The following is a 24,437-nucleotide window of genomic DNA, read 5'->3' as shown; positions in this document are numbered from 1 at the left end:
AAGATACATTCATCTTATTTAAAAAGTTAGCTACTTGGGGCACCTGGGTGGCTCAGTCGTTAAGCCTCTGCCTTCGGCTCCGGTCATGATCCCAGGGTCCTGGGGTCGAGCCCTACATCTTGCTCCCTGCTCAGCAGGAAGCCTGCTTCTCCCTCTCCCGCTCCCCCTGCTTGTGTTCCCTCTCTTGCTGTATCTCTCTCTGTCAAATAAAAAAATAAAATCTAAACAAAATAAAAAGTAAGCTACTTAAAAAGTATGTATGTATATGAATAAAAATAAGATGAAAATATGGAAAAAAATTTTGATATCAATAGGATTATATATAATTTCTCCCTAATTTTTCAGTTGAATTTGTTGTTGCTAGTAGTTTATTAATAATAAATTCATTAAGAAACTGCCCATACAACTTACACGATTTTATTCTGGAGAACACTTGACTTGGAAATTGGATAACCTCCAGAAATAACAGATCTCACCACGGTACTTTAAACTAAGAGGAACAGTCACCACTTGGAAGTTTATGACTTAAAAGTATAGGCCTAAGCCTGTTGGAGGTTTTTCTTTCTCTTATTTTTTAAATAGCTGCTACATTTTAAAGATGTCTTAGAATTAAAGGCAGAGGATAAAGGTTAAACAAATTCTATCCAAAACTTAATATCAAAAATAATTTTACATAACAGAGAACAAATGGACATTTTTTTCTATACTGATAAAATACTCTTTTGAATCTTTAATAGTCTTAGTATTACTGACCCCCACCTCTACCCCCTGGCAGTCCCAGATGGTTTTTAGTTGGAGAATTTTCCAAGTGTTTGACTTACTCTTTTTTAATTTTTAAATTTTTAATGGAAATATAGTTGACTTACAATATTAAAGTAGTTTCAGGTGTACAGCATAGTGTTTCAAGAATTATATACCTTACAAAATGCTCACAAAATAAGTATATTACACTGTTATTGACTGTATTCTCTATGCTGCACTTCTCATCCTCATGACTTACTTATTTTTTATTATTTTTTATTCATTTTATTTTATTATGTTATGTATGACTTATTTACTTTTAACTGGAAGTTTGTGCCTCTTAATCCCCTTCACCCATTTGGCCCATCCTTCCCCCTCTCCCCCGGTGGCAACCACCAGCTTGTTCTCTGTATTTATGAGTCTCTTCTCTCTTTTTTGTTGCTGTTGTTGTTGTTGTTTGTTTTGTTTTTTTCCAGATTTCATATATAAGTGAAATCAAATGGTGTTTGTCTTTCTCTGTGTGGCTTATTTCACTCAGTGTAATACCCTCTAGGTTCATCCATGTGTTCACAAATGGCAATATTTTATCCTTTTTTATGGTTGAGAAGTATTCCAGTGTGTGTATGTGCGTGTGTGTGTGTGTGTGTGTGTGTGTGTGTGTGTTTATATAAACACACCACATCTTCTTTATCCACTCATCTATCCATGGACAGTTGGGTTGTTTCCATATTTTGACTGTTACAAATCATGCTGCAATAAACATAGGGGTGCATATATCTTTCCTGACTAGTGTTTTCATTGACTTCAGGTAAATACCCAGCAATGAAATTATTGGATCATATGGTACTTCTGTTTTTAGTTTTTTTGAGGAACCTCCGTACTGTCTTCCACCGTGGCTGCACCAGTTTGCATTCCCACTAGCAGTGCACGAGGGTTCAGTTTTCTCCACAGCCTTGCTAATACTTGTTTCTTGTCTTTTTGATACTAGCCATTCTGACTGGTGTGAGGTGTTATCTCATGTGGCTTGGATGTGCGTTTCCCTAATAATTAGTGATTTAGAATTATCTCCCTTTTTAGGAATAGAATAAAAGTTAAAACTGTTGCCTTCAACATGCCTGCATTCATGTAGCAGCTGGGGTGTGGGGACTTTTCCGTATGTATGTATATTCTACTTGACTTCCTGTCTACATTTATCTATTGTAGCAGCATCTACAGTCTCAGGAATGAGGAAGGGGTAAGAGATGGGATTGGAGAATAGATAGGCTGAGTGGAAAAATACAGACAGGATATCCTCTTTCAGAAGGTCACGTCCCACCATCAAGAGTTGGGGGTTTGTGGGATTCTGAAGCCCTCTAATTAAATGGGGGAAGAGGTGCCATCTTTCCCTTTTCTGCTCATCTTCCCCAATCCAAATCCATCCCTCCTTCACTCTAAAATACCACCAATTGCATATTTAAAGTAAAGTACTGAAATGCGAATTTCTGTGGTGAAGTGTGGGATGGCCCGATGACATCCCTGAAAACCCAAAGCCAATCTCTGTACTCCGAACTCAAGGTTTATATTTAGAAGACAGTGTGGATCCTGTAGTTTCAAAATGCTGTAAACATGTTTGTGTGGTTATTTTTAGCTTTTACAGACTTTAGTGAACTTTCAAGTTGGCAAGTCAGACAGTCACTTGTCTGTTACCTCGGATGCCAGCACTTTGTGAAAGACTCTGATTGTCTCAAAGGTTTCTTACATATTTAAAGCAGATAAGTGTAAGAAGTTATCTCGTGTCAACTCTGTGTGGTGTATCTACCTATGATTCTGCATACTCTACATATTTTTTAAGCTTTTATGAACTGTATCACTTGGGTAACAGTTTTGCTTGGAGTTCAAGACAAGTTGGGTGTTGCCAAATGGAACTGTTACTCCTCTGGCAGAAATAGCTAGTTGTTTTCTCCTTCTCCCAGCCTTTCTCTCCTAGTCCTCAAGCATTAAATCATCATACACAAATCCTTACAGTCACTGTTGTTTTCAACCCATTGTATCTACTTCCTCTTGGTCAAAGGTTATGAGGCTTGAGTGGCGTAGAGGGAGAGATAGAAATTGGACAGAAAAAAAAAAAGAAAAAAAAAAAAAAAACTAAAAAAAAAAGTTTTAGGGCCGACATACCATAGAATGGGCAAGACAGCACTGAATTGTTGAAAACAAAAAGTAGTAAATGATCAGCAGCTTTTCTTGTATGATGAGATCCTTATCTGCCTGTTACATGAATGAAAAAGAGATTACACTCCAAGAATGCTGCTTTAGGAAAGAGTGACACCCCCTTCTGTCATGGCAGGGAAGGCAGAAGGGAAGTCAGCATCAGCACCAGCACCGGTCTGAGTCTTGCACGTTTGCAGAGATCTTCTTGATTTCATTATCTGTGGAGTAATTTTTATACATCTTCAATTTTGTAGTTAGTTCCCCTCTTTGCATGAGGTTATTCTTCCTTGCTTCTTGAACTAAATGTGTTTTATAGTCACTGACTCCAGAATGCGTAATTTATCTATTTGGAAGTGTCATTCTAAGGAAGGCTTTTCAGTGCCACATTTCCTTTGTTCTGGAAGCTTTGGTGTGAGTTTTATGTTTAGAAGAAAATTGTACTAAGCGTTATTTTGGCTTATTATGTACAAATGTAATTATGGAAATTTGAAATTTGTTTTTGTAACACTTCAGTGCTTTTCCTCTAGTTCTTAATGTTGTTTTTGAACCATGATCCAAGTCTCAGTGTATCCGTGTTTTACTTTATTGTGAATTGTGAATGTTCAGTAAGAAATACAGAACAGAAAATGAGAACATTTTTCGTATGTTTTGCTGGAAACTCAAAACACTAGCTCTCTTCCAGCATTAATTATTTTGGATTGGATAGCTGAACAAGAAATAGAGTTTAGAAATTTGTCGGGTTTACGGAAGATAATTTTTTTTAAATTCCAGATTATTACTGGTATTCCATTTTTTTAAAATCTCTATTGAAGCAAGCATGTTCTTTTCCAAATAATAATAACAACAGCAACACAGATGGTATGAATTTGTGGGCCAAAGTTAGTTTGTGAAACAGTGAAATCAGGAAGTCAGTCCATATCATTGTTACCACCCTAGGCACCGCCACTTACAGCCGCGCTCTCTAACTCGTGGGTCTTATTTGGAGCTGCAAGCCTCTTCAGCATCTGGTATTGCCTGTCTCTCAAGTCAAGAAGTGGACTTTAAAACTGCCCTGTCCATATAATAGTTACCAGCCCCAGGTGACTGAATTTCTAATAAATTAGAAAACCAGTTCCTAGTTGCGCCAGCCACTCTTCTAGTTTCCTATGGCGACATGTGGCTGGTAGTGCTGGGATGGGCCGTGTAGTCATTTCCCGAGTTGCAGAAAGTTCTGTTGGACAGCACTGCTCTGGATTGCAATTAGAATTTGTATCTGTGCTGGAGAATCTTGTGACTTTAAGGTATGATACCAGCTTCCTACCACTTAAACAATAACGTGTAAGTGAAATTCTCACATCTCACTCTTCAGTTAAACGTGTACATTGACATCATACTTCATAGCATATGGCAGTCTGCCCATATTCTCTCTTATGACATTGCATTCTACCCTCAGGCACTGGATCAGCGTTTTACACAGGCATACACATGTGCAACAATTTTGAGTATGTGTACGAGTGTGTGTGTAGGGACTATAACTATGTATATATAATTAAATATACTAACACAAATAATATTTCATAACTAAAATATGTAGATGTCCTAATACTGTAGGCACCATCTGAAGTTGTAGTTTCCTAAGTTTCGTACATTGGTGTGGTTTCATATTGAGTTATTTCTTGATTAAGTTGGTTTCACTTTTTGTTGACTGAACCTTGTGGAGGAGATTTGATAGGATTTATGGCTGAACTCTTCCAGAGTAAGAAGGCCCCCTGTTGCTTTGGTGTATCATCCATTTATGTGGAGACTAAGTTAGTGGGCAACAGAGACAGCATCATCGGGGTCACCAGGAGACACTGTCCATTTGTTCAGGTAACAGTTCTCACACCTTTTAGGCCACCGGGTCCTTGCATGCTGTGCACTATGCCAAGCACTTGAGGAATAAGACAGGGTCTTAGGGAGGAAAGCAGCTGTACAAAGGACTGATTGACATGCAAGAGGAGGGTGCTCTGATAGAAGTTTGCCCAAGGTGCTGGGGACACCCCCGAGCGGTCAGCTCTACCTGGCACAGATGACAGGTAGAACGATAGAAAGTGTTAGCAGTATTCTTCCATACCAGTTTCCATTTACTCCAAACAGAAAAGTTCCTTGCCCAGATCTCTCAGTATTTTGGAAATTTTGTAAACCGTGGGGGGAAATGTTTTAAAAATGCCTTTCAAAAGCATCCTTTTAATGACTTTGTAAGATTCTGTATGGAGATGTACCCTAACTTATTTACTCGGTTCCCTAATGTCACCAGCCTTACCACTGCTCAGGACAGAGGGGTTTCCCAAGATGTGGAACTTTCAGTTTTCTAAAACAGGAATGGTCCTGGGAAAACTGGAATGATTGGTCACTCTCCCTATTGTTGAATATTTAGATCACTTCAATTATTTACTCATATAAACAGTACTGTGTTACTCTTTTGATGCCTAAGTATTTAGCTGCATTTTTGCATTATTTCCTTAGATGAGATTCCTAGAAATGGTATGAATGGCTCAGTGACTCTGGACATGTTTGGAGCTCATGGTAACTCTTACAGCCCTTTATTGTATTTTTGCCCTTTTCCAGCCAGATTGGTAAAAATCTGCCTGGATGTTTTGTGCTGCCTTTGCCTCCACAGGTTCCTAGGGAGATATGCAGAAAACAGAGATAGGAACATACTAGCTTGGCTCCCATTCTAAATCTCTTGCCAAATTACATATGACTCCAACTACCTTTCCTTTTTTTAATCACCTTTTATTGTCTCATTTTATTTCACATAAATATTTCTTGAAATTCAATTATATGTAACAAGTATTTATTACCTACTCTGTGTTGAGTTTCATGCTGGACAAAAAATGGCAGAATATCAAGTAAATAGAAGATACTGTCCCAATTCACTGTTAGAGCACAAGAGAACTAATTATTACAACACAGTCCGACTACCTTTGTCTTAGGCAAGGCTGAATGAAGTCTGATTCCAAAAGAGAGTGGACTCCCTGAGCCCATTCATCTACAACCATACCCTGACATGAGTCCCTGACTGTCAGGGCACAGCGTAGAAATAAAAGCATGAGATCAGAGGAAACCCAAGGCTGGCTGTCTTTCTTACCAGTCCAGCTTCAGCTATACATCACCCCAGGCCTCCACCCCCAGTCACTCAGGATGTTGCAAACTTCTCTTGGCACCACTGCTAGCCAGACTCTTGCCTCTTTCAGCCTCCTTCTGCTCAGGGTAAGGTAGCCATGAAACGCCTCCCCCCCCCGCCAAGTTAGAGTGTGTCCCCGCAACCCTGACAGTTAGGAATATGATGAGATACATGAACTAGTATTCACAAGTAAAAATATATTCAGCCTGCCCCACGGTGCAGCATTGAGAGTTCATGCCATGAGGTGACCTACTTTCCTGTGGAACTTTAGTAACTAAATTTCCCTGGTTGGGGTCCAAGGTCTCATACCAAACTTCTTTGTAGTAAGAAGTATTAAAGTGTTGTTCTATTTCAGGCCTTCTTAACCTGTGCCCCAGGGGTCCTGTGAACCCCTGAAACTGTGTACAATGTAATTTATGTGCCTTTTTCTAAGAAAAAGTTCCATTGCTTTTATCAGATTCTCAGAGTGGTCTGTGACCCAGAAAAGGTGTAGGAACTGCTTTGCGTACATTAAATACTCAGAAATTTCTGCTGTTACTTCTTTCGTTTGTTTGTTTTATGTAGGACTTATGCCAGGGCTTTGAGGTAGGCATCCATTTAACAATGATTTCAATTAATAACTTAAAATTCCCTGATTTTTTTTTTCTTCAGGTATTTACTTCTGAGTTAGATTTTTTTTTTTTTTTTGGTTAATTTTGCTATTATGAAGTTGTTTGAGGTCCAGCTAATTTGTTTTTGTCCAGACAATATATGTAAACTATTAAAAGGTTTGTGGAACAGTTGTTAGCCTACATCTAGGCATTGTTCTACATTATTTTTGGTGTATTCTTTTGTTTATATTACTAAGCTAAAGTTAGCACAGATAGCACCAGGCTAGAAAATGGTGACAATAGTTTGAAAACAGGAAATTTTAGGCTTGTGTGTGTTTGGAACAGATGATCATAATGATAGAGCCAGTGGAGTGGAAACTTCCACCGAGCCTGTTTTTTCCTTATTTTGCTCTATGAGAAAAGATGGTGCTTCCTGGAAAACAACTCAAGTCTTTTAAAGCAAATGGTTTTCTTTTGTCCCCGTTTTATGGCTAATTTGTTTTTCTTTATTTTATTTACCCTGGTTGGATTATTATGGAAATTTAATATTTTTTAGTAGGTAAAGTAATTCCCAAAGTGTTTATTTTAGATATTTAATACTTAGATATTTAGTATATTACCATTTACTGACATGGTTTTTAAAGAAAATTAAAATAATATGAATATTATAGCCACCAAATTTTATGGGAAGTCTTTTAAGTGCTCCCAACTTGCCTTTTTTCTTTAACCCCCTAAATTCCAGTCTTTAAAACAAAGTAGTTCTACTTTGTCTAAGCTATTTCCTGACTAAGACTCCTTCCAGATGTATCCTGGAATTCTATATTTAAAAGAAAGACTAAATTCATTCACTAATTTCAGAGTAAGAAGAAGAATATACATTTCCATACATACATAAACTTTTTTGTTTTGTGTACATCGTTCCTAAATTTTTAAATATTAATAGACTTTCTTTTTTAGAGCATATTTAGTCATAAGCTTTTTAAGCATGTTATTTTTTTTTTAATTATAGAAGTAATAAATGGAAGCTCCTTGGAAAAAAATCAGACTATACAGAAGTATATAAAATAAAATTAGGAAACTTGTCTGACCTTCCCATCCCTATTTCTGGAATTACCGCAGTGAAGGATTCCAGTGTGTCTCCTTCCAGACATGTTATCTAAACATAGTTTCTGTGCACAAACACATATTCATTTTAGGCAAATGGGAATTGTACTGTATGTATAATTCTGCAAGTTGCTGTTTCTTTTCATTTGACAGTTATGGGCAGTTTTTCATATATAGATCTATGTTTTAAATGTTTTACATCGATTTGTTACTATATAAGTGTCTCATCATTTATTTAATTTAACCATTCCCCTGATGAAGAAATTTGGATTAAAACCTGTCTTACTAGACCCCTGGGTGGCTCAGTCGGTTAAGCGTCTGCCTTTGGCACAGGTCATGATCCCAGTGTGCCGGGATCGAGTCCGCACGCTCCTTGCTCAGCGGGGAGCCTGCTTCTCCCTCTGCCCCCTCCCCCCCTCCACCCCGCTCAGGCTCACTTGCTCTCGCAAATAAATAAATAAAACCTTTAAAAAAAACTGTCTTATTAAAAATGGCATTTTCATCTTATGAAACACATATCTTCAGCCCTAACATTTTACAGATTTCGGCCATCATACATAAATTTTGAATTTTACCAAAGAATTCATGGTAACGAACTTCTTTCCTTAACCATCAATAGTGAAATACCTTTTAAGAGATTTCAAATAAGAAAGTTCTACTGTCCTTTCTTTCCCAGTTTGCAAGGATGTTAGAGGGTTAGTAAAATTACAGTGGTGATGTTTCTTGGGCAATTGGCTCAAGAAGGTAGAAAGTGCTGTTCTTCAGTTTATCCAGTCAGGGCAAACTTTGTTAGGGTTCGACAACGATGAGGGACCTAAATGCAGTCGTCAGAGTTCTTTCGGAAGTGCTCTAAGAGAATGAGCTTGTTAATGGGCTGCTTGGGACCCATGTGCTGAGAATTCAGAGGAATGTAGCTGGGAGTTCCCTTAAGTAGGGGGGAGTTGAGGAAAGCTTCAGAGAAGAGGCCTTGAGGAATGAGTAGGAGCTCACTGGGCGAGAGAGAGAGGGTGTGTTAGACTCAAAACAACAGAGCATTGGTGTTTGGTGCAGTCGTCTGTGGAGGTGAAAGATCGGAGAGGTGAGCGGCAGGTAAGTATGATTTAAGAGAACCCTGTATGCCATTCTATGAAAGGAGTTTGAACTTTACCCTCATCACAACTTTGGACTTCTTTTTTCTTTCCGCGAGATCTTCTCTCAGTTCACTGACTCTCTGCGGTCCTTCTGGTGAATGGAAAACTTCAAAAGCATCCCATCAAGGCTTTGAGGGCTTCACAACACGTAAAGTGCTGTTGCAGATACAGAAAACTTTAAGGAATGGTCTTGGCTTTCGAGGAACTTGATGTCTAGTTGGGGAAATAATTCATAAGCATTGGGAACATTTGGAAATGTATGTGGTAAAATGACAGATGGTTGCACGCTGTCCCCGTGGCAATGCAAGAGACATTTCAGAGCAGTGACTCCAGACGGAAGGTGTGCAGAGGAAAGGGGAACGTTTGGGCAGAATCTTAAAGAATGGATTAGGTTTCCAGCAGTAGAAAGGAGTTCAAACATTTGCCTGTGGGATAAATATTGTGAACAAAAACAAGGTCTTGAGATATAGTTAACCTCACTGGCAACAGTAGAAGGCATGAGGAATTAGACAGATACAAGCTTAAAAGGATCTCTGCTTGTTTTTGAAATTCTGTTTCATTGAGCAACCTAATTCTGCCTGTTGATTGGGCCAGTGGTTCTCAGCCCAGGCGGTCCGGTAGAATCATCTGTTGAGCATTTAAAACTACCTATGCCTGTGCCAGGGCTAATGCCCCAGATCAGATCAGAGGTGGGGCCCCAGGCATCGGGGTTGTTTTTTTTTTTTTTTTAAGTAAAATTCTCCAGATATTTCTTATGAGCCATTAGAGTTGACAATCACTGGACCACCCTGACCTCTTCTTTTTTTGCCCACCCGTATATTGGTTATTTCTTTAGTAATCAATTCTTCCAGTAAAGGATTCAGGAAAGGGATTAGGGAGTCTTGGCGAGCATTACCGCGGGCATGTTCTCTACCGGTGATTCCACAGAGAAGTCAGAAAACAGCAGCGCAGCAGTTACAGTGTTTTTCTTTAAAACAGAGCCCATTTGCCATTTTAGGCCAGTTAGGCATATTTTGTGAATTTATTAATATTATTGCAGGTAGTGGTTTGAGGCTCATCTGGATTGAGATTTTTTTCCTTCCCACCAGATAATGGAGCTCCAGCTACACTCTCTAGCCAGTGTGTACATACCCATACTCAGTAGGGTATATGATAAGCGTATTTTAAGACCTCGCTTCAATGGGACAATCCTGTTTTCAGTTTAACTTACATAATTTGCTTAAATACAGAAAGTATTTATTTTTTTATTTTTTTTTAAAGATTTTATTTGAGAGAGAGAATGAGAGAGAGAGAGAGAGCACATGAGAGGGGGGAGGGTCAGAGGGAGAAGCAGACTCCCTGCTGAGCAGGGAGCCCGATGTGGGACTCGATCCAGGGACTCTAGGATCATGACCTGAGCGGAAGGCAGTCGCTTAACCAACTGAGCCACCCAGGTGCCCAAGTACAGAAAGTATTTAAAAGAACAGTTCCTTTAAAATGAAGTTTAAAAATACCTCCCATATCTGTAGAATTTTTAAAACAAATTAATTTATGGCTTATACACCTCTCTCTTGCCTGAGTTTCCCATTTACAAATGGGTGGGGCAGATTGCAGTTATATCATCATCCCCATAATGCATAAGATAATGTGAGAACTTCCCTGTTTTTATCCTTGCCTCCTTTGATTGGCATATTCAGCAGATGTAGCCATAGGGCTGGGCAGTGGGAAAAGAAAGATGAAGGTGAAAAAATACGGCTCCAGCTTAAAAAACTTGTAGAAATGTCAAACATCGTAACTAGCACCAGCGTGGAAATGGGGAGCATGCAGGGGCCCATTCAGGGATGGTGCCCTGAAGGGGTCTGAGCTGAGTCTAGGGGGTTAGATTTTGTGTCATAGGGCAGCATGTGTCAGGGCCAGAGGCAGGGCAGAATCAGAGTGTTAGGGGAACTGCAATCACTTCTGATGTGGTTGGAAGGCAGAGAGGCAAGAAGTGAGGCTGGAGAGAAAGGAGAGGCTTGGAGGGCCCTGTGTGCCCTGGCCTGCCAGAGAGTTCGGGCTCTATCCTGCAGGCAGTCACTGAACACAGGGAATGGGTAAATGGACGTACAAATACTCCAAGCGTTATGGATATTTAGTTTGGCATCTCATCTAAATATATTCCATTGGGATCCATGGACTATATAGGCTCTTTGGATGTTAATGTAGTAGCCAAAGTTACTCTTAAAACCCTGAGACAAGACACTGGGACTAGAGTAGGGTGCTTTTAAGCTACTTCAAAATGCAGACCTAATGATGAAGTCTTATTACTGCATCAGTTATTCAACTTAAAATTGAAATGAGTATTACATATAAGAAAAGACAACAAAGTAATTTTGCGTAGTTCCTCTCAAGCAAACCTGCTTGTAATGGAAGTCCAGTAGTGAAAATGATTTTTCACATGGGTTTTGTGTAAAATTGCTTTGAGTATTTGGTTTTGAAGGTTTCTAGAAAACTTATCCTTTTTTGTCTGTTACTGCTGCAGGATTGGTGAGGCAATGTACGGCTTTCTCTGGGGCTACCAAGGCAGCAAGGATAAAAATAGGGCAAACTTTAAGAATCCCAGATATTTTCGGATAACAAAGACTGATTTATGTGGGCCCATTTTGCGCTCTGACAAAACATAGAGAAGCTTTTGTGCTGTGATTAGCAAGGGTGCTGATGTCAGTTCTCTTGTCGAGCATCAAGCTTTATTCTGTGGCTAAATTGTGCTTTGTACCATAATCCAGAGAACCTTTGTATCTGCCTTATTAAAGTGTGTAGTTTATGTAATTGCTTTTGTTTTCCAGTTTAATCTGTGCCAGATTCAATGAGAGTGACTCATTTTGTGACTGAGACAAACATTCACATTTGGACCATGTTAAAAATAAATAAATAAGTGGCAGGTGCTGTTGGCTAAAGTCTGTGTTTTAATGTTGTAATTTCCTGCTGTAAGGGTTCCTCTCTTATCCTCTGTAATCGCGAGCACAACCTATCTACTGCACCCTGATTGATTGCTACTCATTTCTTGGCTATTTATTTTAGTTTCCGAGAGCCCTTTAAGTTTGAACAATATCATTTCAACAGAGAAGCAAAGAAATGGCAGGGGGGCCACAGTTAGCTGGAAGGCAAAGAGTGACACATAAGCCGTAGCAGAAGGACACCTTCCATCTTTTTCTTTCTGTCATTTTCCCAAGGTGTTTTGTGCATGTGTTTTGGTAAAGCTGTCTTAGTTATGTTTATTTTATTATGCATATGTTCAGTATTGGAGCTCTTTTTCTCAAGTGGAAGAGTTTTTGAAAATATGCCTTTCTATTCAATGTGGCCCATCTATCTAATCTAATATTCTCAAAATTTTACAACCATAGAGTCTTCAGGGAATTCTCTTTATTGTACAAGTATTTCTAGGTACCAGATGCTGTGCTATGCATTGAGTATGTAATGACAAATTGTCACTGTCTTCATGGATTTTACAGACTTACAGATTTACAGTCTGCTTAAGGAGTTAGGTGTTAAATAAATACAAAGAAAACTTAAATTTCAAAATGACAATAATCACTACATAGGTAATAAAGTATATTACATAGGCAATAAGGTCCCTGAAATTGTGCCCTACTTTACATTGGGGGCCACTGGGAAGGGAAGGCCTAGAAGGTCAGAGTCAGCCTGGCGAAGACAAGGAAAGAACATACTAGACTCAGGAAATGGCATGTGTAAAGTCTCTGCGGCAGGAAACAGAGCACACAGGGCCCATCCTATTAACTGTATTATTAGAAGAGAGAAGTGACAATTGATAAGCCTAACTGTATTAAAAAGATTATAGATGAACTATAGGAGCACAGCAGTATGGTACTATTTAGTATAGGGGCAAATGATCCTCCATACAGTTCAGTAGCCTTTGAGAGCTTCCCTAAAAGTGCAGAATAGAGATTGATGCCTATGATACTAAGTGAGTCATTGGGGACTGGATGAATTATGTTCAATGAATTATGTAGTAAGGCATTTTAGAAAGATTGCCATGTAAGACATTAAAGTTTTAAAAAGTCATTTCTGTATTTAAAGACAGAACCTTCACTGTCTGGAGAAATCACTTACTAAAAGATACGATTCCTCGATGGCCCTAGATAAATGATATAATACTGTATTTTCTTTTCTCTTTACTTCTGTATTACTTTTGCAAGCTTCCTGCTTGATAGGGAGGTATCCATAGAAGCATAACTTTACTAAGAGATGATATTTATTTATTTTGAAGTAAATAGATGTCTTACGTATTAACTGAATGGATTTTTGTAATCCAGAAACCAGTGCTAAATTTATGTGAATTAACACATCATGATTTTTCAGTGTTCTCTAAAGCATATGTAAGAACTCTCCACTGCCTTCTCCTTCTGGACACCACTAATTATTTACTCTTTACTTGGAGCTATAGTCAGACTGGGATGTTAATTTAAAACCTTGATGACATTAAAGAACTACATAGTATTTTTAGGCCTTTGTGATATTTCTACCAATATTGTTGAAGGATTGCACCCAGTTTTTCCAGGAAGGAATGTTTCTCCATTTAGCGATAGTTCTGCAGATACTTTGCTGGGTTTGCTATATTCTCAAATATTTTCATGTCTGGTAAATGTTTTTTTCATTATTAGTCAACTCTACTCTCAAGGAGTTGAGTAGAGTAGCAATCATGAATTACCTACGTGTATTTCTTCCTACAGGTGTTTACAATATAATCAATAATTTACTGACTGGTTAACTCGTTGATTTACCTTTTAGTGTATCTATATTTCCTTGAATGGATACAATTTAAAGAATCTATTAAATATTAAACCTAAAGTTATCACCCAAGTTAATTCAGTTATGGGTACAGTTGTCCAAGTTAGTAAAGAGGAAGACCTTCAGAGAGGAGTAAGGTTTAGTATCGTTTCTGGGCAGAGTTGTTGGTTTTAAAGACAGCTGAAGCCGACTGTTTCAGTCTTTTGGTTCTGCTTTTATTATTTAACCAGTATAGATTTCAGGGAGAGTAATAGTATAAGAATTTAAGTTTCTTCAGGCATAGCATCATATTCAAAATTTACCAAAGCTTGTGGAGAGAATACATTGTGTGAGTACATGTCCAGATTGCCAATATATGTTTGTTGGGAAGAGAAGGAGAAAGGGAAAGGAGAAGGAAGATTGCAACCTATACTCAAAGAATACAGATCTTATCCACGTGGTCTTTGAACAATAGCCTGACCAGAAGAAAGACATAGTCCATTTCTTTGCTTGCTTTTCAAGTGAGAAATCAGGAAAGCTTCTGAACCCTTCCCCCCCCAACTCCTTGCAACCCCCCCATACACACACAACAAAAGAGAGAAATCTATAGCTTAAAATACAAAGGAGTCTTTTGAAGTATCTTTATGTATTCTTTATGGCATGATATTAAGGCATGAAAAAACATTGCTTTTTTTTTTAATGTGGTAAGATATACCTAACATAAAATTTACCATTTTAACCATTTTCAAGTGTTTGGTTTCAGTGGCATGAAGTACATTCACCTTGTTGTGCAGCGATCACCACTGTCCATCTCCAGAACTGTCCATCTTCCTAAAACTGTACCCACTAAACACTAACTCCTTATCCCTGCCTTCCAGCCACTGGCAACTACCATTCTGTGTTTTGTCTCTATGAATTTGATTACCAATAGGTACCTCATATAAGTGGAGTCATACAGTTTTTTGTCCTTTAGTGACTGGCTTTTTTCACTTAACATCACATCTCAAGATTCATCCATGTTATGGCATGTGTCAGATTTTTATTCCCTTTTAAGACTAAATAATATTCCATTATGTGTGTATACCACATTTTGTTCATTTCTTCATTCAGCAGTGGACACTTGGGTTGCTTCTACCTTTCGACTGCTGTGGATAATGCTAGTATAAACATGGGTGTACAGATACCTGTTTGAGACCTGGCTTTCAATTCTCTTGGATATTTATTCACAACTGAAATCATTGGAGGAACTGCCATACCGTTTTCCATACCAGTTACATCATTTTGCATTCCCATCAGCAATGCACAATGGTTCCAATTTCTGCCGTCGTGGCCAACACTTGTTATTTTCTGCTTTTTTGATAACACATTCTAACGTCTATGAAGTTATATCTCATTGTGGGTTTGATTTGCAGTTCTGTAAATGATAATGATATTGAGCATCTTTACATGTGCTTACTGGTCATTTACATATCTTTGGAGAATCTGTTCAAGTCCTTTGCCCATTTTTAAATTGGGTTATTTATTTTTGTTATCGAGTTGTAGGATTCTTTATATATTCTGGACGTTAATCTTTTATCAGATAAATTATTTGCAGATATTTTCTCTCATTCTTTGAGTTGGCCTTTCACTCAATTGATCGAGTCTTTCAGTGTGTAAATTTTAAATTTTGATGTATACCTATTTTTTTGTGTGTTTCTTCTGTACCCTTAGTGTCCTGTCCAGTAGATCATTGCCAGATCTGATGTTACGAAGCTTTTCCCTGTTTTCTCCTAAGAGTTTTATAGTCTTAGCTCCTACGTTTAGGTCTTTGATCCATTTTGAGTTAATTTCTGTATGATGTAAAGAGTCCCAAATCCATTCTTTTGCATGTGGATACCAAGTTTTCCTGGTTCCATTTGTTGAAACCATTGCTTTTTTATATTTAGTAAAAACTAAGTCTTCCTTGTTGACTTGATATTACATATCAATGTAATATCTTCTGATAGCAATCAATATCTTCTAGTCTTCTATTAGAAGGTCTAATAGAACATAATAAATATGTATATATAGACACATTATTAAGTTAATTGAGCCATCAGTAAATTTTGCTGGAGTGGTAGATTATTCTGTGGAAACAAAACATGTATGTGACTTTCTCCAGACATTGCAGTTGTAAAATTGGTTTGATAAGTGTGCACTTTCTTGAAAAATTTCTGTCAAATTAATACTAGATGGTATTTTTGTTTTGTTCCCAGGCATGGAAGAGGAGATGGTTTGTGTTACGCAGTGGTCGCTTAACTGGAGATCCAGATGTCTTGGAATATTACAAAAATGATCATGCCAAGAAGCCTATCCGTATTATTGATTTAAACTTATGTCAGCAAGTTGATGCTGGATTGACGTTTAACAAAAAAGAGTTTGAAAACAGCTACATTTTTGATATCAACACTATTGACCGAATATTCTACTTGGTAGCAGACAGTGAGGAAGAGATGAACAAGTGGGTTCGTTGTATTTGTGACATCTGTGGGTTTAATCCTACAGAAGAAGGTAAGCTCAAGATTTTATTATTCCACCTGAGTTCTCCTTTATTACTGCATTTTTAGAACTGGTACAAAATTCTTTGTTATTTCAATTACACAATATAATATTGTTTACCTTTTTATAATAGCTAACAAACAACATTTGGAAAAAAAGCACTAAAGTCTTTAATCATTTTGGGGAGAAATTTTTTCTAGGTTTTAGGGGAGACTTAGCCATTGTGGGACCATGTCTAAATAAATGTCTTGAAAAAAGGTGACAAGAAGACATACTTATTTAAGAGCATTTCTTGCATCTGTATATATCAAGTTGAGCCTTATAGCACAGCTGATACTTGACTATTTTTCACCTATTAAAAGCATCATTTTCATGTGACTCAGTTCTTTAGATGTCATCTTAAAAACTAGATTGGATTATGAAGTTAGGAAATAGCCAAGACAGTTATCAGTACCTATGAAAAGCAAATGACAATCAGTCACAAAACATGATGAACAAGTAACAAATGAGTTTGCTTAACACAGAGGTCCTAAAAAGAGCATGGAGGGAGAGGAGGCTCAAGGTTTGGATAAGCGTAGTGAAGAAAAGCTTCTCTAGGCTTTTGAAGGAAGTAGTATTTCTACATAAGGGAAAAAAAGGGATACAAAACCCTCTAGACTTAGGGGCAAGGGAGAGCAAGGACCCGGAGGTGGAACAGCATTCTATGTGCCTGGGGCAGGGGGCTGTGAATGATAAAGGCAGGGGGAGAGTTGCTTGAGGAGCTGAGATTTGGAGTGCTTGTCCTGGGAAGAGCTGAGTGGGTAGAGGTCTCATGAAGAATTCTACAGGTAGAATTCCTCTTCAGGTGCTTTTATTTAGCTTTCCTGACTACTTAGTCCCTGTCCACTTCTCCACTTCTCTTCCATTTATAACAAACACCTATCTAGGGGACTCCAGCACACATTTAGGTTCGTAAAGCCGAAAATCAGAAATAAAGGCTTGAGCTCTTTGACCTTACCGTCTTCATGGCTATACTCACGTTTACAGTGTGCATTTCCAAATATCTATATTTAGGAGTGCCGGAGGTTCGGTGAGGGCTGGAAAAATTGCATCAACAATCAACATCAAGTTTTGGATCGAAGTGAAAGAGCAATCATCTCTAATTAGCTCAGGTCAGCCTGCTGCTTCCTTTCTGGCCAGTCAGCGGCCCACAAGAAGAAGCCTTCCAGGACTGGGATTGGCCCAGCAGGGTGGGGAAACCCCTTGGCGAGGGAATCCACAATCCTGAGGGGGGCAGCACTGAGACAGGAAAGGAGGCCTCCAGTTTAGACAGGAGGTGGCTAATGAGCTAGAGCTTTTCAACAGAACTCTAGTGATTAAAAGCCTCAAGAAATTGTTTCACATGTGGAATTAAGGCTTTGGTGGTTTTTGTGAAGTACTAAATATGTTCACATTTTAAGTGGGTGTGGGGGTATTACTTCTAACTCCAGTTAAACTCCTTTCTTTTCTTCTTGCATATATAGTCAATATTTGAGTACCGTGGAGGATTTTAAAGTTAAAGTCACAAATGAGATAGGTCTCTAGTGGTTACTTAACGACCACTCAGTAATGATAATTTTTGGATTAAAATACTACATTAGGCTCATGATGTAATGGATTTTCAGTTAAAAATAATTTAAGTCATTGTATACTCTTTGGGTTGATGATGTTCTTTTGCCTGCTACCTTCTAAACTGAAAAGTTTAGAATTTGTTTTTAGTGACATAAAAGTAGACTTCTGTCCTCATTGGTTGCCTGTATCGATTCTGTTGATCTGAAAGACTGAGTAGTAGGTGTTCTTCCATCTCTCTTTGTTTTCTATATAATTCTCCTAAATATAATTAACAAAGGAAATGAGATACCCTCCTAGAGGAGATACATTCTTTTTTTTTATTTAAAGATTTTATTTATTTATTTGAGAGAGAGAGAGAATGAGAGAGAGAGAGAGCGCATGGGGGCGGAGGGGCAGAGGGAGAAGCAGACTCCCTGCCGAGTAGGGAGCCCGAGGCAGGACTCGATCCAGGGACTCCAGGATCATGACCTGAGCCGAAGGCAGTCGCTCAACCAACTGAGCCACCCAGGCGCCCAAGGAGATACATTCTGCAGTCAAGGAATGGTCTAATTTTTTGAAGCCCATTCAGGGGTGGGTAGAGTTGAGACCCCCCCCCCCCCAAATAAGAATTTCGAATGCACAAGTATCTGAGGTTAACTTTGCAAGTTCAAGGCATGAAGTCTGGTCCATTTGTCCACCTTAAGACGACTCTCATCATCTGAGAGTTTGATGAACACCCAGTCATCTCTGGAAAGAAGGAGTTTTGTCTGCTTTAGAAAATTGATTCATTAATTTACCAAATTATTGAATTTGCCAACACTCAACTAAGCTTTGGACATTCGTTTAACCTACATATTATTAGGTGACTAGTTAGGGAGACCGATGGCAAACATTATAGACATGGAACAGAGTGAGCATCTAGTGGGGAAGAAGTCATACCCATAATAATTCATTACAGTTGGTGAGTGCAAGATACATAATAGATATGTGTGTATGTGTGTGTGTATATATATATATATATGGTGTATAATCATACTTTACAATGTATTAAAGTATGATTATGTGCATATATTAAAGTATGATACTTTAAGACTGTGTTAATACAGTTCTTGCCCTCATAGAGCTTATAGTCAGTCTAATAGACACAGGCAAATACTCTAGGAATAAGAGTCCTGGTAAAGAAGAAATAACAGATAGCAGCTAATTTAAGAAAGTGAGGAAAAGGCTAGGTAGTTTTAAATGGTTCTGTGACTGCAGCTGATAATGTACTAAGAAGTTTATTTTGTACTTAGGGGAACATTTTCATTGATATTGGTGGTCAGAATCGGTCACAATGTCTATTTTTCACTTTATAAACTTAACTAATATAGGGAGGGGGGCAAACTCCCAAATCCTTTTAAAACAGATAAAGTATATTTGCCTTGAATGAAACTTTCAACTTGTGAATGTTTTATCTTCACAATATCAATAAAGGGAGAGGTTGTAAGAAAACTAATAGTATTATTAGTCAAATTTGGTATATGTAATGAGTTGGTTACCAAGAACAGCTGTGCTAATCATAACTCATTTTTTATCGCTTCATTAAAACAAGCCACTAAGGACTTCAGTTGGCCCTTGCTTTCTAAATGTAGTTTACGAGCTGTATCTAAATGCAAGTGCATTTGTTTTTTAAATTCTACAATATAGATTTTTTACAAGTTCATCCTGGCCTTCTCCCCAATAGCCACAGTCAGAAATGTCTTACTCTGATGTTGAAGACTTGAGCTTCTCATAAATCATAAAGTTGTAAATAAATCAGTAAGTCCTAAATCAGTTGAAGATGAACAGTCTTTCATTGTGTAGTATCAAGGGGCCACAAAAATATTTTACTCTATAATTTTGATTTTTCATGCATAGTAGCAAAACTGCAAAAAGGCTTTAAAGGTAACCACTGTATTTTCTCTATTCATTTGTAGTAGCTGACTTTGCTAGATGCCTTTTAAAAAAAGTCCACACATTTGAAGATTGGTGCCAGATTCTAAACTGCAGAGAACTGCTATTATCCTTTGTGATCACGTTTGTACAGTTTAATATGACAGGATAAATATCAAAATATCAAAATGTCTGTGTTCTTCCATTTACTTTACCACCTGCTTTATAGTCTCTTGCTTCCAAATAGATCTCCCCACCAATCACTAAATAATAGATGTTTTTGTTTTTACCTAGATCTGTCCCCGGAGCCCTGTGCTGTTCCCATTTCAGAGTTGAGTACGCTCTCACTCTTGGCTTAAAACTAATGACACGAAACCATTTTTCACTCTACTCGTGTCAGGCTAGATGTGGGAAGAAATACCCTATGCTTGGATACTACAGTCTGAGAAAATAACTATCCACAGTCCCTAGGAGAGTAACTAGTTTTTGCTGAAAACAAAAGGAAAGGGGAAAAATCTGACCTGTGTTTTGATTCCAGGAACCTCTCAAAATATCGTTACCATGTTATTTCCGCTGCCCCAGGTGACCACTGCTATTATTGAATACTCAGAATGCTGGCAAGCTGAATCTGTTTTTAAATTCTAGCTCATTGAACTATGTGCGGTTCCTATGAATGCTTTTATTTAGCAGATTTGAGGGTAGAAACTAATTTCTTTTGTTTTTCTTGGAAATGTGCAGATTTATTTTTGTTTCTACACCGAGGTGGAAGCTGTTAAATCTGCTAAACAAGTGCCAGGAAACACAGCCTAAAGGCTTTAAACAGCTAACTAACTTGGCGCAAAGGCTCCTGGTCTAATTTCAGGGTGCAAGATTAGAAAGTTGCCTTTATCAGTCAGTTGAGTTGCTTTTCTCAGAATGTCCAGGTAGTAGTAGCTTAAAAAAAATAATGCTTCTGTATTTGATATTCTTCCCTTTGGAAAAGTAGGTAAGCTGATGTAAGAATGTGCATGTGTTCCCTTTCCTGTAAAGCCATGCTTCTTAACTAGAGAACTTTTAAATTTCTTATTTACTTTTTTATTCAGGTATAACTTACTACTGTGGAAGGTACACATCTTAAGTATACAGTTCAGTATAGTTTTATATATCCATCTCTATCTACATATGGAAACAGAAGTCTGTGTACCTGCTGCTCAGATCAAGAAGTGGAACATTTCCAGCCCCCTAGAAGGCTTTTTCATTCTTTTTCCCAGTAAAAACCTAGAAAAAAAGCCCAAACGTAACTATGATTTTGCTTCTATAACCAGAGATTAGTTTTGCCTATACATGAACTTCATATAAATAAAACCACTGAATCTGGCTTCTTTTTTTCCAGTAGAAGTCTGTGAGGTTCATCCATGGAGCATGTAGTGGGAGTTCTTCATCTTCTGTAGCATTCCGTTGTGTGAATAGATCCCAAATTATGGGTCTCTTTGAATGTTGATGGTCATTTGGGTTGTTCCTAGTTTTTAATGCAAATAAAGTTACTGTGAGCTGTGCTATATATGTATCTTTTGATGCACATGAACACTTAGTTCTTGTGGGTGTGTACCCATGGGTGGAATCGCTACATCATAGGTTATGTACCAGTTGCTTTTCTACCAACCGTGTAGGAGACTTCCAGGTACACTACATTCTCACTTCATTTGGTATTGTCAGTCATTAATTTTAGCCATTCTAGTGAATGTGTAGTGGTGTCTCATTGTGGTTTTAATTTGCATTTTCCTGAGGACCAGTTCAACTAGAGCATTTATTCGGTTTTTGTTTTGTTTTCTTACACATTTTCAAGATATTGAGATATTGATTCATTAAGTCTCCTGAGATGGGGCTCAGGCACTTAGAACTCTGAAAAAGTGATTCTGATGCCATGACACTTCTGGATAAGAATTAAGGCATTTTCAGCACTTCCTAAGGGTTTATTTTTAAAGTCTCCCAAGAATATTTGTATGACCTGTTAAGGAGATAATCATGACAAATAAGATAAAAAAAATTTCTATTTGAAACACATTAAATAGATTGGGCTATGATTAAAGATCTTCAATTTTTGATGAAATAAATTGAAGAAATTACAGGTTGCTTCACTGAAAATTGCAACTACTGCTCTTTCTTGTTTGTATCCATTTGTTAGATTTACCTTTACAAAATGGTCTTCTATGAGAAGCGGTGTGTTCAGAAATGAGAAGATGGTTACTTGAGCTTCAGTGATAATACTCCTCTTTGTGGGTAGAGTCTTATTTGCTGAGTTAATTAGACATACATCCAATCAAAATGCTTCTTGACAAAAAACAAATTCTACAACAGACAGGTAAATTAGTAATCAATAGAAACAGAATAACCCTGACCTATTTACCTTTAATTGTGAACATAAAGGTAATTTTTGTAGTAGAAACCCAAAAATATCCTTTCAGCAAGCGTAGTCCCATCTCGAGAGACAAGGATCTCATCTGGTCTCCTGACAAGGACATGAGCAGCACCTCAGTTTTATTACCACATGGTTGATAGAGTATGGCAGTAGTTATAAAATCAGAGAACCTGGGGCGCCTGGGTGGCTCAGTTGGTCAAGCCGCTGCCTTCAGCCAGGTCATGATTCCAGAGTCCTGGGATCGAGCCCCGCATCGGGCTCCTTGCTGTGTGGGGAGCCTGCTTCTCCCTCTCCCTCTACCTGCGGCTCCCCCTGCTTGTCATCTCTCTCTCTCACTGTCTCTCTCTCTCTGTGTCGAATAAATAAAATCTAAAAAAAAAAAAAAATCAGAGAACCTGTCACATTAACTTTGAAATATTCTCCTTACCAATGAGAAAGAGTAGAATTGCTTCCCTGGGCTTAAGCTCTTATGCCTTTTGGTATGTGTGTGTAGATGTATTATTTTGAATGTTTAGAGGCATTATCTGGGCACCCCAACTCCTGTGAGGGACATAACACCAGGGCATTATGGTTCCAAACAGGATAAAACTGTGCATTAAGCTAGGGATCTGTGGACCAACTTATTATTTGTGGTTCTCACATCATAATTTGCTTCTCTTGACTGAAAGCTGGTTAAGGCTTACTTTACCAGTACTTATTAGCTTTCTTAGTAAAATTCAATTAAGAATTTGCTCTAGCAACTCATTAAGCCTTTAATGGATGCTAATTATACTCTTTATGCCTTTTGAATTAAGAGACAGGGAATAATTTTACACACATAAGCAAACCCTAAACTGATATTTGGTTCTCAGAAAGTTGATACCAGCCATTACTTAGAGCAGCGGTAAGTTAGAAACCTAGGTGAGGCAGAAAGCAACAAATGTGGTTGCTCAACTACTCGTTGGGTAGAATGAGGCAAATCACATGCCTTTATAAAGTGAAATAGAAGTTAATTTTTTCACACCAGTTGGTTAACTTTGACCAGAAATTTTATATTAAGGCATATTTAGACACACTGCAATGCTTGCATTAAAATATGCAGAGCTGAGAAATAGGAGTATGAGTAAAATAATCCCAAAGACTAAAACTTTGGAGGCAGGGCATTATCTGAGCCAAAGTGGTAGAGCAGTGTTCCCTTCCCTCTTTATTTTTTTTTTTAAAGATTTTATTTATTTATTTATTTGACACAGAGAGAGACACAGCAAGAGAGGGAACACAAGCAGGGGGAGTGGGAGAGGGAGAAGCGGGCTTCCCGCCGAGCAGGGAGCCCGATGTGGGGCTCCATCCCAGGACCTTGGGATCATGACCTGAGCCGAAGGCAGACACTTAACAACTGAGCCACCCAGGCACCCCATCCCTTCCCTCTTAAAGTCCTTTGTATGCCATGTTGTTTGGAATGGTTGGGCTTGCTTTTCATGGCTGTGTGAAGGTCTTTTCTTTCGTGAGCTTGCTTGTGAACAGACTTGAAGTTCTCTCTAGTTCTTGCCTCTTAGAAGTAGATGTAAGCCTTCCCATAGTGTGATCAGGATATTATATACTTTTGGTTGGAGCTCTTAAGAGTATATTATACTAAGTGAAATAAGTCAGGCAGAGAAAGACAAATACCATATGATCTCACTCAAAACAGATGATCAAATGGAAAGGGAAAGAGGGAAACAAACCATAAGAGACTCTTAACGATAGAAAACAAACTGAGGCGTGATGGGTGGAGGTTGATTGGGGGTGGGCTAGATGGGTGGTAGATGTTAAAGAGGGCACTTATTTTTGTATGTATATGATGAATCACTGAATTCTACTCCACACCACTGCCTTCACCGTGTAAAGACATGTAATAGCACAAAAGTAGAAATGGCATTAATGTCTATGAGTCACAAAATAGAATAATAAATTGTAAAATATATTCATTGATAAAACTCTCTCTCAATGTTAAATGCAACTAAATTCATCTGTGTTCCTAGGGAATGAGCTCCAAATACCAGAAATAGTGAAGAACAAAAGGATTTTAAAAATAATGCATATTGTATAACATATCTATTTTAATTTCAAGAAAACACTGACAAAGACCAAAAAAAAAAAAGAGGAACTTTGAATCCCTTTTTTTTCTTTTTTCCAGAAATTGAGAGGATCTTTCATCTTTAAAGAGGGTAAAAAAAAAACTTTAGTCATTCACAGGTGGGAGAAATGGAAGTTTAAAAATGAGATGGTCCCATTGTGTTAATAAAACAAGTCAGACAAATGTGATCACCTGGCTGGGTGATTCTTTTCCTACCTAAGATGACTCAGTTAATTTAGTGTATAGCTATCAAATTTAAAATAAAAAAAAAAATTAAAGGAAAAGTGTATCTGTAAAAACAGCCACC

The 24,437-nt window shown here is 38.0% G+C and overlaps 1 protein-coding gene across 1 annotated transcript in view; it reads left to right on the top strand.

Annotated features, from left to right (window-relative positions):
* GAB1 (GRB2 associated binding protein 1) overlaps nt 1-24,437 on the top strand; it is a 123,853-nt gene that overhangs the window by 61,936 nt on the left and 37,480 nt on the right. Inside the window, exon 2 of the mRNA XM_028102265.2 lies at nt 15,878-16,172. Coding sequence (XP_027958066.1) covers nt 15,878-16,172 — 295 coding nt within the window. The remainder of the gene's footprint in view (nt 1-15,877; nt 16,173-24,437) is intronic.

The sequence above is a fragment of the Eumetopias jubatus genome, unplaced genomic scaffold, assembly GCF_037043125.1.
Source record: "Eumetopias jubatus isolate StellerSeaLion01/CBP00866 unplaced genomic scaffold, mEumJub1_p1.0 scaffold_2, whole genome shotgun sequence".
Lineage (NCBI taxonomy): Eukaryota > Metazoa > Chordata > Mammalia > Carnivora > Otariidae > Eumetopias > Eumetopias jubatus.
This window is presented reverse-complemented; position numbering and strand designations above follow the sequence as displayed.